Consider the following 16,408-nt stretch of genomic DNA (forward strand, 5'->3'; position numbering starts at 1 on the left):
TGTGCTACTGTCTACTTAGAAGATTTTATTGACTTCTGGAAGCATTTTCTACTCCATAAATCATTCCTTCCTTTTCCCTAAACTCAAATCTAGTCATCATTCAATTCAATCTTCTAGATGTTTTAGTGGAAAAGGCAACATCTTACACTATTATTGGTTTCCACCCTAAGGGACCAGGCTAAGGGACCAGGCTTGCGAGTTTCTTGGAAACAGTTCACAGAACAGTCCAGGAAATATAAGGCACAGGGGGCATGTGGGGAAGGGGAGGAAGTGCTGGGAGTCAAGGCAGGGGCACTGAAAGGGGAAATGGAAAATCAATGAAGCCAAACACTGTGTAACATGTGCATCTCAGCTCTGTGCAGAGGAGATGTGCACAGTACATTGCACAGAGTTTTCTGCAGTCCAGGCAATCGATACATGTTTGCTGAACAAGTGAACAGAAGAGAACCAGATCTTGAACAATGATACAAAAAGTGTGATGCCTACAATTATCAAGTCTTTTGCTCTTGCTGCTCCTTTATACTTTCAGCTAACAAATATTCAGGGTTTACTGTATATCTCATGCATTCCTCAAAGCACTTTGCATGAAGGAAATGATTTAGTCCTAAGAGCTCCCCGAGATGGAAGAACTATTATTATTTCATAGCTGAGGAAAGTGAGACAAAGGAGGATCATGTGACTTGCCTAAAATCACAGAGCGGACTGCAAGAGTGTAACCTAGGATATGCACCTAATGGTTTTGCAGAACTGGGCTACCAACAACTGACATAAATGCTACTTAGTATTCATAGTAAATGCAGTAAGTACCAGCTGAATGACAGTCCTTAATAAATAATACTCTCTTTGAAAAATGAGTGACCATTTAAATTTAGAATTGACACTTTGATAATTACAATGATGGACTATCTCATTCCTGTCTATATAAATTCCAGTCCTACATCCTTCTTCTGTAGGATGGTAGTTGCACTTTGTAAGATTTTTATTAAAAAAAAAATTTAAATCAACATGAATTTAAAAAGAGGAGATAACAAGTTCCTAATCTGTCACTTATTTTTCCATGAATAAGCTACTTGCTTCCTTGTTAACTTGCCCAAAAAGGAGACATGCTTCTTAACGTGTCCCTGGACAGACTGAAGACTATGCCTATGCCTTATTTTTCTTTTTAGAAAAATACAATAGATTTGACAGTAAATTGAAGATAGTACGGTGATGTATTCAGAATGCAAAGAAATAAAAAAAATACATACAGCTTTATGTCGGTCATGTACTAAATATTATCTAATAAATTGAGTTGTAAGTTTTTGAATGGAAAATAGAAAGTAACTATGGAGCTCAAATAGCTTCCTTATTTTCAGGTAAAGTAGATAACTACCAAACAGAAATAGAAATACTGGGAATCATATATATCCTCCACCTTCTTCCACATTCACTTTTCATCAATTTTAAACTTTGTTCCCAATTATTCGAAACTTTTAAAAATATGCATAGATTCCAGGGTTGTCAGATAATTCTGGGAAAATCTCAGAGTCCATTATGATCCTGTCATTCTGCAAATGTGAAAAGTGAAGCTCTATAATGACACGGAGGAAGTTAAAGGATTTGTGTTAAATCCCTGAAAAAGGTTATTAGTGTATAGTAACCTACATAAATCTATATAATCTATATAAATCTATAAAAACATATGGTACCTTGTTTTTTGAGATTTTCTGGCTCTTCCCCATCCCCTACTTTAAGGTGGGTCTTCCCTCTCCTTCGTCTGTCCCTAGTCTACTCCATTTTGATTCCACTCCCAGTGCTGTGTCTGTTCATGTTTTGCTTCGCTGGGTTTACGAATGGGAACCACTGAAATGGAAGGGGATCATGGTGGATCAAGCTTGAGAGTTCATGGTGTCAACGACTCCAACCCCACAGAACTTCCCGCAGAGCTCTGGACCCATTCATTCCATAGGTTTTAGCTCCCTCCAGTTTTAGCTGCCTTCTCAAACCGCATGACTGAGTTTCCCAGTGAGTGTCTGTTGGCTCTCTCATGATTCTCCTGCCTTCTCCTTTACAGACATAAATAACACACAGGTCTTGTGGCTATTGGTGGTTTATCCCTATTTGCTTATATACTGGCTTTTGGAGGGATGCCTTTGCACTTAATTTTGTTGTCTATGTTTTCTGTGATTTACTGACTTTGCTAACTAGGTGCTCTGACTGTTTTGATGTGAGAACTTGGGAAAACCCAAAAACCACTCTGCATCATCACTACCATGTTTCCATAATTCTCCCTGCTTTTATACATATTTTAAACAACTTCATTGTGTTATAATTTGGAATTTACATACCATTAAGGTCACCTGTATTTTGTTTACAATTTAATGTCTTTTGTATATTTATGCAGTTGTGCAACAACTGCCATAAAAAATGTAGAATATTTCATCATCCTCCACAGAAATGCCATGTTCCTTAATAGTTACTCCTCAGCCCTTTTTTCCTTCAGCCCTATGGAACCACTAATCTACTTTCTGTCTTTACACATCTGCCTGTTATAGATATTTCATATAAATGGTATCACATAAAATATGGTCTTTTGCTATCGGTAGTATGGGACGGAAAAATAAACATGATGTAATGTTTTAAGTTCTTCACCTCAAATGGCTAACAGCAACAATTCCATGGCAGACTCTATGACAATGTGTCTGCATATGATTTGAAGTTGGCTACCTGGTGCAGGGCAATAAAACACCAACTGAGAACATGGTCATGGTCAGTAGGAAGGGTGACGACTATAACAATAAAATGTGATACACAGATTTTACTGTGTGTCAAGACTCTTCTAAGCACTTCAAATATATTAACAGATTTAATATTCACAGGAAGTTATGATGGAAGTACTATTGTTATCGTCCCCATTTTATTGATAAGGAAACTGAGGCAAACTAAAATAAAGTCACCCAAACTAGTAACTGGAAAAGCTGATTCCATACCCAGATAGTTGGACTCAAGTCTCCTTGTTCTTTTTTTTTTTTTAATTTTTCTTTTAGAGAGAGAGAGAGTGGGTGAGTGAGAGGGAAGAAAGAGACTCTCAAGCAGATACCTGCTGAGCACAGAGCCCAATCTCACAACCCTGAGATCATGACCTGAACCGAAATGAAGAGTCGGATGCTTAACCAACTGAGCCATCCAGGTGTCCCATAAGACTCCTTGTGCTTTTCTTTTCTTTCTTTTTTTTTTTTTTTTAAAGATTTATTTTATCTTAGAGAGACAAAGAGAGAGCTCAAGGTGGGGGTTGGGAAGCAGAGTGACAGGAAGAGGGAGAGAAGCAGACTCCTCACAGACAGGGGAGACTGAGGGGGGCAGGAACTCGATCTCACCATCCTGAGATCATGACCTGAGCTGAAATCAAGAGTCAGATGCTTAATTGACTGAGCCACCCAGGTATCACAAGACTCTGTTCTTAATAACTGTTCTATAGTGCCTCTCTGATTTTGGGGTGTTTAGTTAAATGCCATTCTCTTCTAAATCAGTGGCAGTGCCAAGCAGCTTAGGGTAACAAATTCTGAGTAATACATTAACATTTTAATGGCATGTAGGTTAAAACTAAGAGGACACTCAAGTCCTGGCTGGGTGGCTCAGTCCTTAAGCATCTGCTTTTGACTCAGGTCATGAACCCAGCATCAATGGATCAAGCCCCACATGAGGCTCCCTGCTGTGTTCCCTCTCTCACTGTCTCAGTCAAAGAAACAAAAACAACTTAATAAAGAAAAACCTAAGGAGACAAAAGAATCATTGTCTTTTAGTTTCATAGATATTCTTGCACACTTTGTCGTAATGCTTTTTTTCTTCTATCTTAACTAAAACATAATTTGAAAACCTTCATTACCTGTAGCAGATTGGGCTTTAACTGCTTCTTAATAAAGCAGTGGCTACTTTGTCCTAAAACATATTTGATACACAACTGACCACGTTCAAGTACAACTCGTCATGATTTGCCTCTTTATTTCCAAGACACAGTAAGAACTATAGGCCTAAAAAGTACTTTATCACTAAACATAAGATATTAAAGTATTTCTCAGTAGGCGGAGCAATGATTATAATCATGTAAATTCTCACAGGACTTCATAAGAATGGCGGGGGGGGGACAGTGTAAACTCCTCCACAAAACTGGCAAAGTTGGAATAATAATGCTCAGATATCTTCCCTGAATCAGCCCATCTAATAATCATTCTGCCTCCCTGAAGAGGAAAGGAATCTCTTCTGTTCAATAAAAACTTCTTTCTTTCAAAAATCTTAGGAAAAAAAGTTCTGGAGATTTTTTTTTTTTAAGTTGCCAGAATCATTTATAAATTGAAGAACTAACTATAATGGAAAATCAGCATATTACTAGGAAGGTGACTAGAGAAGAACTGAAGAAGTTCTTTCTTCTAGAACAAACGCCTACCTTCTAAGATACCTCTTCATGATTATATGTCCAGAGCCTCATTTCCTGCTGTCCAGAACCCTCTCCCAAACATCTCCACGCCCAAATCCTGTCCCATTCTCCACATGAAGACCCGGAGCTCTGCGCTCCCTACATCATCTGGGATCTTTGAAGCTGCCTTGCTCATAAAATGAGCTGCCTCAGTGAAAAGATACTTTAATGTGAGAGCAATAATAAAATGAAACAGCACTCAAGTTTAGCTCTCGGTCCCAGGAGCTCGCCTCCAAGAGAATCAGTGCAGAATTCGTTGGCAGTGTCATTCGCATGGCGCTGTTTTGGAAATTAGATGGAATAGTGCCCCGGAAAGAACTTTGCCAGTGTATTTGTAATGATTTTTGACATTTTCTGGGTAGTTTTGTAAAGAACATCTAAGTACAGTTATACTTCACACATTTGGAAGTGAGATAAATGAGAGCAAAATTGTTCAAGTTGCTGCGCACTTGCTGAAGTAGCATTTTAAATACCCAAAGCTCTGCTCTCAATTCAAGTCTGGGTTGAATTTATTTCTCCTATTTCCACTAAGTGAGGGCTTTCTACCAATTTTTTTTTTAACTGGTTCATTTTAAATTGATTTAGATAAATGTATGTAAATGTTAGGCATACACTTACATTGTGTTGCAAAATAAATGCAAAGGGAAATATTTCTGTATGTCAGGGGATGGTCTGAAGCAAGAAAGGGATTAAATGCTTATGTACGAATGGTAGGGAGAAGCTATCTTCCCTTAACATGGGTGTTCAACAATTATGAAATGAACCCTTTCAACATATTTGTATGCATGTACCAAATAGATGACAGCAGAACATTTTGTAAATGAGAAGTAAAGATAAAAATGCCTAGATTACGACAGTTGTTCCAAAAAGAAGTGATTTCCAGAAACTCACCAGTCATGCAGTCTTTAAATTCAATGTCATCAACTGCCGCTCCTCCTCCCAGATCCCTGGTTCTGATGCCTTGGAATATGACTTCGAAATTCCTTAGCTTTCCTAGCAGGATGGCAGCCTTTTGCCAATGCTCAGCAGAGTTCTGCTCAGGTTCTTGCCATACTTTTGACAGTCCTTTCTCTGTCTGCAGTAGAGAAATAAACACCACAGAAGAAACACAGCCAATCCCTTAGAACAGAAGCATTTGCTTAGGGAAAACTGATTATAAAACAAACCCTGGAACTCTGATACTATCCGTGATGTCCCTGACCTCAGCGAAACCGAGGCATGTTAGTCTACTACAGTGTTTCCTAGCAGCACCGATAAATCTGTTGGGTGTTTTCAAAGACACCACTATCTAGGAGTAGCTCACTCAGTGCTTTCCACTTCTCCTCTGCAGGTACACGAAATCCTCGATATCTCATGGGATCTGAACATTTTATAGAAACCCTGGATTATAGCTTGGGATGCTCCCCCAACCTTCAATTCGTATTCTGAGTGGAAATAATTTACACAGGGGAAGAGAAGAAATGGAAGAAATGGGATGGAAGGAGGAATACGTGGGAGAAATCACTATCCCTGACGGATATAACAAAGGGATTGTGAAGTGAGCTATGGTGGCAAAGTGATGATTTCTAAGATCAGCAAGATTTCAAAAATCCTACTAATATATTATTTTGGCTATCTAAAAAATTCTATTATAATATGACGGATCACTCTTCAGTTATAAAGGAAAAATTAATTTTCTAAAACACTTATGTAAGTACCTCCTCCATATGTTTAAAGTTGGTTCTCATTGCTCTTTGGTCTTCTAGACCTAGTTCCTCCCGAGAATTAGATGTTTTAATAAATCATGATGATGGACACATTGAAGGAAGGAGAAATAAATAAACTATATATTTTCTATATATAGTATTATAAATATATGCACATCTATGTTTATGTTTATGGTTAGCCCCAAATAACTAATATCTCAGGATCCACTATTTTGTTTTCATAACAAATTAACAACAGTAACAACAAAACCTTGTGTCTGAAGCTTGTAATCAAACCGTGGAATCGAGGGAAAATACTGAGGGGAATGGCAGCCAGAAAATCAAGCAAGCTGTTCCAACAGATTTATAGCATGTAACTGTGAAATACATAATTTACAGGTATTTTTTTAATATAAGCTGAAGAAAAAGAGAAATATTGGAAAAAGGATCCAAAGGAATTACATTTTTACAGGTTCAAGCTTTTAGGGTACTAATGTTGATAAATATGGCTGACACCTTGTTGTGCTGAGGGAGACACAATCAAACAGTTCTTCCTTGGCTGAATTACAAAGAAAGTGGAGCCTCATATTAGTTAATCCAAACTTAACTTTGCAAAACAACTAATGGTGTCTAGATACATTTCTGAACAGCCTTCCCCCTCCAAAATAAATAAATAAATAAATAAATAAGAATAAGAAAAGTCTTTATACCCAGAGACTCATGTAACTTTTGCCTTGAAGGGGATGGGAAATTCGCACCTAATTAATAGGATTTTATATCCTTCTGATAACTAAAGAAGCAAAGCCTTTTTTAAGGTTAATCACTGACTGTCAGTGATGTTGTAGTGATGCGGAATCAAAGGAATGATTACTTAAATTAAAGATTAAAGTAGAGGGGGCCTGTCTGACACATAACAACATAACAGGCATGGATATTGGTAAAGTCTGCCTTAATTTACAAACTTAACTCACTTTGCTAATATTTTCTATTAATCTACTTCTGAAGTTTCTAGAACCACTCATTAACTGTGACAAGCCCCCAAAGGGTTTTCAACAAATACCATCACAGAAGGTTGTGTGATTACTTTAATCCATAAAATAAAAACCATTTCTTCAATCTTACAACTGACCTTCTTGTGAAAAAGAGATTTGAATAATATATCCATTATCATATTATGTAGTAAGAAAAGAAAACAAAGGTGAATTCTTTGGAAAACCAACCATGGGTCAATCTCATGGCGGGTGACATTAGAATATCTAATATATTTACTATCATTCTTCTTTAAATAAATCAAATCTTATCCCCATAATTTCCAAAATTATGCATCCAAATGTAAAATGGGAGATTTGCTTATTAGTTTATCTGTCAATTCATTCATATATTCTGCAAACATTTGATGTTCACATGTACTATGTTAGATACCAGGGATAAAAAGGTGAAAAAAAAAAAAAGAGAGAGAGAGTGTGTGTCTCATTGTGGAGGTAATAATCTAATATGAGAAAGTCATAAAAATAAATTACTAGAAAAGTTACATAAGTATAGGTATTTATTATTCTTATATATGTCAATATACATCAGAACAATTTTTCAAAAAGTAGTTATATGTCAATCTAATTTTTGTTCCACATACATACACTGTTGCTTTATTTACTTAATATTCTGATTTTCTATTCTTTCTAAATTGATAAAAGGAAAACCCTCTTAATTTCAACTCATGACTCTGCCACTGGCCAAGGATATATCTCTCCCATTCATCTGTATGGATGGTGAACTATCCCAAGAACCCAAGGTAATAAACATATGAAAAGTGACTGGCCACACTAATAATAGTAAAAATAGACATTAGTTCAATAATAATTAAATTATAGAAATTGAAGGAATACTCTCTTCTTATAATTTAACAATTTACCTAACTTTTAACTGATTTCCATGTATTATGCATTTTGACTCTTTATTTTATATATTGTGTATTTGTTCTGGAAATGTATTTGCCCTCATACTTTTTTTTTTTTTTAGTATTTTATTTATTTGACAGAGAAAGAGACAGCCAGAGAGGGAACACAAGCAGGGGGAGTGGGAGAGGGAGAAACAGGCTTCCCTCTGAGCAGGGAGCTCGATGTAGGGCTCGATCCCAGGTGCTGGGATCATGATCTGATCCAAAGGCACATGCTTAAGGATTGAGCCACCCAGGCAACCCTGCCCTCATAGTTTATGCCAGTGTTTCCCTTTTGTGTCATGAAAAGAAAATATGTGAGAAATACTAAAACTCTGCTTCCATCCACAAAGCAAAGGCTGCACAGAGCCTAGGACCGCTTCTTCCAAGACTTTTTCAAATGAAGGAAAACAAAGAGAATTTGTCACTAGTAGACATAACATAAACGAATGGCTAATAGAGTTTCTTCAAGCATAAAGGAGAGGATAAAAGAATAAACCTTAGAATAATTATCAAGAAGGGATTTAAAAAACAGCTAAAATATGAGTAAATACAGTAAACTTTCCTTGTGTTCTTGAATTTATTTTTGATGGCTGAAGAAGAATTAAAATACCATCTCATGTGGTTTTCAATGTATATAAAGAAAATAATTAAGGAATAAATACTTTAAGTGCAAGAGAGTAAAGACATAAAGGGAAGTAAAGTTGCTACACTGGAGTTGATTAAGTCTTAATGTTGCATTTTAGCAGGTCACATTTTCATCCTCAATTTTTTTCTTTTGCTCTTTAGGTTTTCTCATACATTCAGTCTCCCAAATGATTTTTAGAATAATTTAATAATTAAAGCTGAAACTTTAAATGTTGAATTATTTTTACCCTGAGTTATCTTTTATTTTTTTACTTATTCAGGACTCTTTATGTCACTTACTAAAACTTGTCCTTTTAATAAATAAGTTACATACTTATTATAACATTTATATCCAAATATATGGCAATGTGTGTTACAGTGGTGAGTGGGAGACAGGCAAATGGCTGGCCTTCTGCCTTTCCCTGAATCACCAGAGACAGCAACTCACATTACTACTATACTACAAGCTCATAGGCCAAAGTTACTAGGCTCCCAGGGCCAAATAACTATTAAAAGATGACAATAAGTGTGGTGTCAAGATGGCAGAGGGGTAACAGACTGAGATGACATCAGGTCACAGAAGTTCAGTTAGATAGTTATCAAACCATTCTGAACACTTACAAATCCATCAGGAGATCGAAGAGAAGAAGAGCAGCAATTCTAGAAACAGAAAATCAACCACTCTCTGAGAGGTAGGATATGTGGAGAAGTGAATCTGAAGCCACGGGAAGATAGTCCATGGGAGGAAGGGCCAGTTCCCGGGAAGCGGTGGAACAACAGAGCACAAAATCATAACTTTTAAAAGTCTGCTCCACTGAGGGACATCGCTCTGAAGGCGAAGCAGGGGTGGAGCCCTTGCTGGGAGACCGTGGTCTCAGGTCCCATGGGGTCAAAGAAGGATTGGGGGTGTCTGAGTGTAGCAGAGCTCATAGGTATTAGAGTGGGGAAGCCGGCTACAGAGACGGGGCTGAGGAGTGAGCTCTCACCTCAGGATTACATTAAACTGTGATCTTTGGCACAATCAGACCACTGCTCTTTGAGCAGGGATCCCAAAAGTGGCAGATCCGGGAAGAGCCACTGGAAGAGCAGAGTGGCAGGAATCTGCTAGGGTTGGAGACTCCAGATGGGGTCATGCACCAGAGATAGAAACACTTGGTCACGGGCTGGGTGAGCTTGGAGCACAGCCAGAGACCAGGGAGATGGGAGTGATTGAGTGCTTTTCTCCAAGGGTGCACTGAGGAGTGGGTCCCCGAGCTCTCAGCTCCTCTGATCCAGAGATTGGGAGGCTATCTTTTGCATTCCAGTCCTCCAGAGCTCTACCAAAAGCTTTCAGGGAAAAGCTCCCAAGAGCAAACTCAAGCAGATTACTTATCCCGGGACCTGGCAAGGGCAGTGTAATTCCACTTCAGGCAAAGACATTTGAGAATCACTACTCAGGCCCCTCCTCAGAAGATCAGCAAGACCATCCAGCCAGGACCAAGCTGACTGATCACAAACAGCGGAATTCCAGAGGAGAGGAAAACAAAGCATAGAACTCATGGCTTTCTCCCCATGATTCTTTAATCTTGCAAAGTTAATTAAATTTTTTAAATTTTACCTTTTTTTCTTATTTTAATTTTTTAAACTTTTCCTCTTAACATTTTTTAACTAGTTTATCTTAACAACACCTTTCTAAAAAAAATCTTTTAAAACCTTCATTATTATAGTCAAATTTTATCCTTCATTGTATCTAACTTTATTTTTTGTATACATAACAGGTTTTTCTTCTAAAAAATTTTGGGACAGAACTTTTTCTAATAGATCAAAATATACCATAAATCTAGCACACGGATTTTTTCTGGTCTCCAGCCTGAACAAATTTTCTCCACTTTCTTTTTCTTTCTTTCCCAACCAACTTATCAATTCCTTTTTTAGAATTTTTTTTTAAAAAATTTTCATCTTTACAGTCATATTACATCCCATCATCATGTTTACCCTTATTTTTGTATATATATGTTCTTCTTTCTTTAAAATTTTGGGAGGTATTTTCTTCTAAGAGACCAAAATACCCCGAAAATCAAATTGGTGGCTCTGTTCTTTTCACCAGTCTAATATATATATACACATACGTGTGTGTGTGTGCATATATATATATATATATATATATACACATATATATATAATACACAGTGTGTGTGTGTATATATATTAAATTTTATATGTATATATACAATTTTAAAATTAAAATAATAAAATATATATATAGAAATTACTTTAAATTTTTCTTTTAAAAAAATTCCTTTTACCCCCATTATTCTCTCCTTGGTTTAAGGTCTCTTCTGATTTGGTTAGCATACATCTTTCTAGGGCCTTTGCCGCCCTTTTAGTATTTTACTCTCTTGTCCACATATTCTTACCTGCATAAAATGAGAAGGCAGAACAACTCACCACAAAAAAAAAAAAAAAAAAAAGAACAAGAGGCAGTACCAAAAGGCTAGGGACCTAATCAAAGAGAACACTGGTAATAAGTCAGATCTTGGGTTCAGAATGATGATTCTTAAGGTGCTGGAGGGTTCAGAAAAGGCATGGAAATATTAGAGGAAACCCTCCCTGGAGAAATAAAAGCCCTTTCTGGAGAAATAAAAGAACTAAAATATAACCAACCTGAAATTGTAAAAAGCTATTAATGAGGTGCAATTAAAAAATGGAGGCTCTTACTGATAGGATAAATGAGGGAGAAGAGATAATTAGTGCTATAGAGACCAAATGATGGAGAATAAAGAAGTTGAGCAAAAGAGGGACAAACAACTACTGGATCATGAGGGGAGAATTCAAGAGATAAGTGATACCATAAGATGAAACAACATTAGAATGATTGGGATTCCAGAAGAAGAAGAAAGGGGGGGCAGTAGGTATACTGGAGAGAATTACTATAGAAAATTTCCCTAATATGGAAAAGGGAACAAGCATAAAAATCCAGGAGGTGCAAGGAACCCCCCCTCAAAATCAATAAGAATAGGTCCACACCCCGACATCTAATAGTAAAATTTACAAGTCTTAATGACAAAGAGAAAAACCTGAAAGCAGCTTGGGACAAGAAGTCTGTAACATACTATGGTAAAAATATTAGATTGGCAGCAGACTTATCCACAGAGACCTGGCAGGCCAGAAATAACTGGCATGATATAGTCAGAGCACTAAATGAGAAGAACATGCAGCCAAGAATACTATATGCAACTAGGCTATCATTGAAAATAGAAGGAGAGATAAAAAGCTTCCAGGACAAACAAAAACTAAAGGAATTTGTAACAAACCAGCCCTTCAGGAGATATTGAAAGGGGTTCTCTAAGCAAGGAGAGAACCTAAAAGTAACAGACCAGAAAGGAACAGAGACAATATATAGTAACAGTCACCTTACAGGCAATACAATGGCACTAAATTCATATCTCTCAATAGTTACACTGAATGTAAATGGGCTAAATGCCTCAATCAAAAGACACAGGGTATCAGAATGGATAAAAAAAAAAATCCATCCATATTCTGTCTACAAGAAACTCATTTTAGACCCAAAGACACCTCCAGATTTAAAGTGAAGGGGTGGAAAACAATTTTCCATGCTAATGGACATCAAAAGAAAGCTGCAGTGGCAATCCTTTTATCAGATCAACTAGATTTTAAGCCAAAGACTATAATAAGAGATGAGGAAGGACACTATATCATATTCAAAGGGTCTGTCCAACAAGAAGATCTAAAAATTTTAAATTTCTATGCCCCTAACATGGGAGGAGCCAACTATATAAACCAATTAATGACAACATCAAAGAAACACATCGATCATAATACAATAATAGTAGGTGATTCTAATATCTCCCTCACTGAAATGGGCAGATCATCTGAGCAAAAGATCAACAAGGAAATAAAGACCTTAAATGATAGACTGGACCAGATAGATACCACAGATATATTTAGAACATTCCATCCCAAAGCAACAGAATACACATTCTTCTCTAGTGCACATCGAACATTCTCCAGAACAGATCCCATCCTGGGTCACAAATCAGGTCTCAACCGAAACCAAAAGACTGGGATCATTCCCTGCATATTTTCAGACCACAATACTCTGAAGCTAGAACTCAATCACAACAGGAAATTTGGAAAAAACTCAAATACTTGGAGGCAAAAGAGCATCCTACTAAAAAATGAAGGGGTCACCAGAAAATTAAAGAAGAACTGAAAAAATTCATGGAGACAAATGATAATGAAAACACAATGGTTCAAAATCTGTGGGACACAGCAAAGGTAGTCCTGAGAGGAAATTATATAGCAATACAAGCCTTTCTCAAAAAACAAGAAAGGTCTCAAATACACAACTTACCCTACACTTAAAAGAGCTGGAGAAAGAACAGCAAAGAAAGCCTAAACTTAGCAGGAGAAGAGAAATAAGAAAGGTCAGAGCAGATATCAATGAAATAGAAACACACACACACAAAAATACAAAAACATCATCAACAACAAAAATACCATAGAACAAACCAAAGAAACTAGGCTAGGAGCTGGTTCTTTAAAAGAATTAATAAGATTGATAAACCCCTGGCCAGACTTATCCAAAAGAAAAGAGATAGGGCCCAAATAAATAAAATCATGAATGAAAGAGGAAAGATCACAATCAACATCAAAGAAGTTGGGGTAAATTGGAAGGGGAGGTGAATCATGAGAGACTATGGACTCTGAAAAACAATCTGAGGGGTTTGAAGTGGCAGGGGCATGGGAGGTCAGGGTACCAGGTGGTGGGTATTATAGAGGGCACAGATTGCATGGAGCACTGGGTGTGGTAAAAAAAAATAATGATACTGTTATGCTGAAAATAAATGAATGAAAAAAAAAGAAATACAGACAATTTTAAGAACATATCATGAGCAAATTTGACAATCTGGAAGAAATGGATGCATTCCTAGAGACATATAAACTACCACAACCAAACCACGAAGAAATAGAAAACCTGAACAGACCCATAGCCAGTAAGGAGATTGAAGCAGTCATCAAAAATCTCTAAACAAACAAGAGCCCAGGGCCAGGCATCCTCCCAGGGGAATTCTACCAAGCATATGAAGAAGAATTAAAACTACTCTCCTGAAACTGTTCCAAAAAATAGAAATGGAAGGAAAACTTCCAAACTCATTTTAGGAGGCCAGCATTACCTTGATACAGACAGAGACCCCATCAAAAAACAATTACAGACCAATATCCTTGATGAACACAGATGCAAAAATTTTCACCAAAATACTAGCCAATTGGATCCAACAGTACATTAAAAGGATTATTCACCACGACCAAGTGGGATTTATTCCAGGGCTGCAAGGTTGGTTCAACATCTGCAAATCAGTCAATGTGATACAACACATCAATAAAAGAAAGAACAAGAACCATATGATACTCTCAATAGATGCTGAAAAAGCATTTGACAAAGTACAGCATCCTTTCCTCATCAAAACTCTTCAAAGTGTAGGGATAAAGGGCACATACCTCAATATCATCAAAGCCATCTATGAAAAACCCACCACAAATATCATTCTCAATGAAGAAAAGCTGAGAGCTTTTCCGCTAAGGTCAGGAACACGGCAGGGATGTCCATTATCACCACTGCTATTTAACATAGTACTAGAAGCCCTAGCCTCAGCAATCAGACAACAAAAAGAATTAAAGTCATTCAAATCAGCAAAGAAGTCTTCAAACTCTCACTCTTTTCAGATGATATTATACTTTATGTGGAAAACCCAAAAGACTCCACTCCGAATCTGCTAGAACTTGTATAGGAATTCAGTAAAGTGTCAGGATATAAAATCAATGCACAGAAATCAGTTGCATTTCTTTACACCAACAACAGGACAGAAGAAAGAAATTAAGGAATTAACCCCATTTACAATTGCACCCAAAACCATAAGATACCTAGGAATAAACCCAACCAAAGAGGCAAAGTATCTATACTCAGAGAACTATAAAGTACTCATGAAAGAAACTCAGGAAGACACAAAGAAATGGAAAAACATTCCACGCTCATGGATTGGAAAAACAAATATTGTGAAAATGTCTATGCTACCTAAAGCAATCTATACATTTAATGCAATCCCTATCAAAATACCATCCATTTTTTTTTTCAAATACTAAAATTTATATGGAACCAGAAAAGACCTCGAATAGTGTGAGGAATATTGAAAAAGAAAGCTAAAATTGGTGGCATCACAATTCCAGACTTCAAGCTCTATTACAAAGCTGTCATCATCAAGACAGTATGGCACTGGCACAAAAACAGACAAATAAATCAATGGGACAGAATAGAGAGCCCAGAAATAGACACTCAACTCTATGGTCAACTAATCTTCAACAAAGCAGGAAAGAATGTCCAATGGAAAAAAAACAGTCTCTTCAACAAACGGGTGTTGGGAAAATTGGACAGCCACATGCAGAAAAAAGAAACTGGACCATTTCCTTACAACACACATGAAAAGAGACTCAAGTTGGATGAAGGACTCAATGTGAGAAAGGAACCCATCAAAATCCTTGAGGAGAACACAGGCAGCAACTTCTTTGAGCTTAGCCACAGAAACTTCTTCCTGGAAATACCACCAATGGCAAGCAAGTAAGGGTAAAAATGAACTAATGGGGCTTCATCAAGACCAACAGCTTTTGCAAAGCAAAGGAAACAAGTCAACAAAACCAAAAGACAACTGACAGAATTGGAGAAAAGATTTGCGAACAACATATTAGATAAAGGGCTAGTATCCAAAATCTATAAAGAACTTAGCAAACTCAACACCCAAAGAACAAATAATCTAATCAAGAAATGGGCAGAAGACATGAAAGAACATTTCTGCAAAGAAGACATCCAGATGGCCAACAGACACATGAAAATGTACTCCTCATCACTTGGCATCAGGGAAATACAAATCAAAATCACAACGAGATGCTGCCTCACACCAGTCAAAGTGGCTAAAATTAAGAAGTCAGGAAACGAAAGATGCTGGCGAGGATGCAGAGAAAGGGGAACCGTCCTACACTGTTGGTGGGAATGCAAGCTCTGGACAATAGCATAGAGGTTCCTCAAAAAGTTGAAAATAGAGCTACCCAATGACCCAGCAATCGCACTATTGGGTATTTACCATAAAGATACAAATGTAGTGATCCGAAAGGGCACATGCACTTGAATGTTTATAGCAGCAATGTCCACAATAGCCAAACTATGGAAAGAACCTAGATGTCCATCAACAGATGAATGGATAAAGAAGAGGTGGTATATATATACAATGGAATACTATATAGCCAAAGCAAAAGAAATGAAATCTTTCCTTTTGTGACAATGTGGGTGGAACTAGAGGGTATTATGCTAAGCGAAAAAAGTCAATCAGAGAAAGAAATTATCATATGATCTCCCTAATATGAAGAAGTTGAGAGGCAACGTGGGGGGTTTGGGGGATAGCGAAGAAAAAAAAACAAAACAAGATGGGATCAGGAGGGAGACAAACCATAAGAGACTCTTAATCTCACAAAACAATTTGAGGGTTGCCTGGCGGAGAGGAGACAAGGGAGAGGGTAGTTTGGTTATGGACGTTGGGGAGAGTGTGTGCTATGGTCAGTGCTATGAAGTGTGTAAGCCTAATGATTCACAGACTGTACCCCTGGGGCTAATAATACATTATATGTTAATTAAAAAAAGATAACAATAAACTAAACAAC

General features: G+C 37.1%; 1 protein-coding gene across 1 annotated transcript in view; it reads right to left on the reverse strand.

The window, feature by feature from the left end:
- The window catches only part of MALRD1 (MAM and LDL receptor class A domain containing 1), a 751,478-nt gene that overhangs the window by 264,335 nt on the left and 470,735 nt on the right, over positions 1-16,408 (reverse strand). Inside the window, 1 exon segment of the mRNA XM_059404562.1 lies at positions 5,345-5,528. Within this exon segment, the coding sequence (XP_059260545.1) occupies positions 5,345-5,528 (184 nt within the window).

Source organism: Mustela nigripes, chromosome 6, assembly GCF_022355385.1.
Source record: "Mustela nigripes isolate SB6536 chromosome 6, MUSNIG.SB6536, whole genome shotgun sequence".
Lineage (NCBI taxonomy): Eukaryota > Metazoa > Chordata > Mammalia > Carnivora > Mustelidae > Mustela > Mustela nigripes.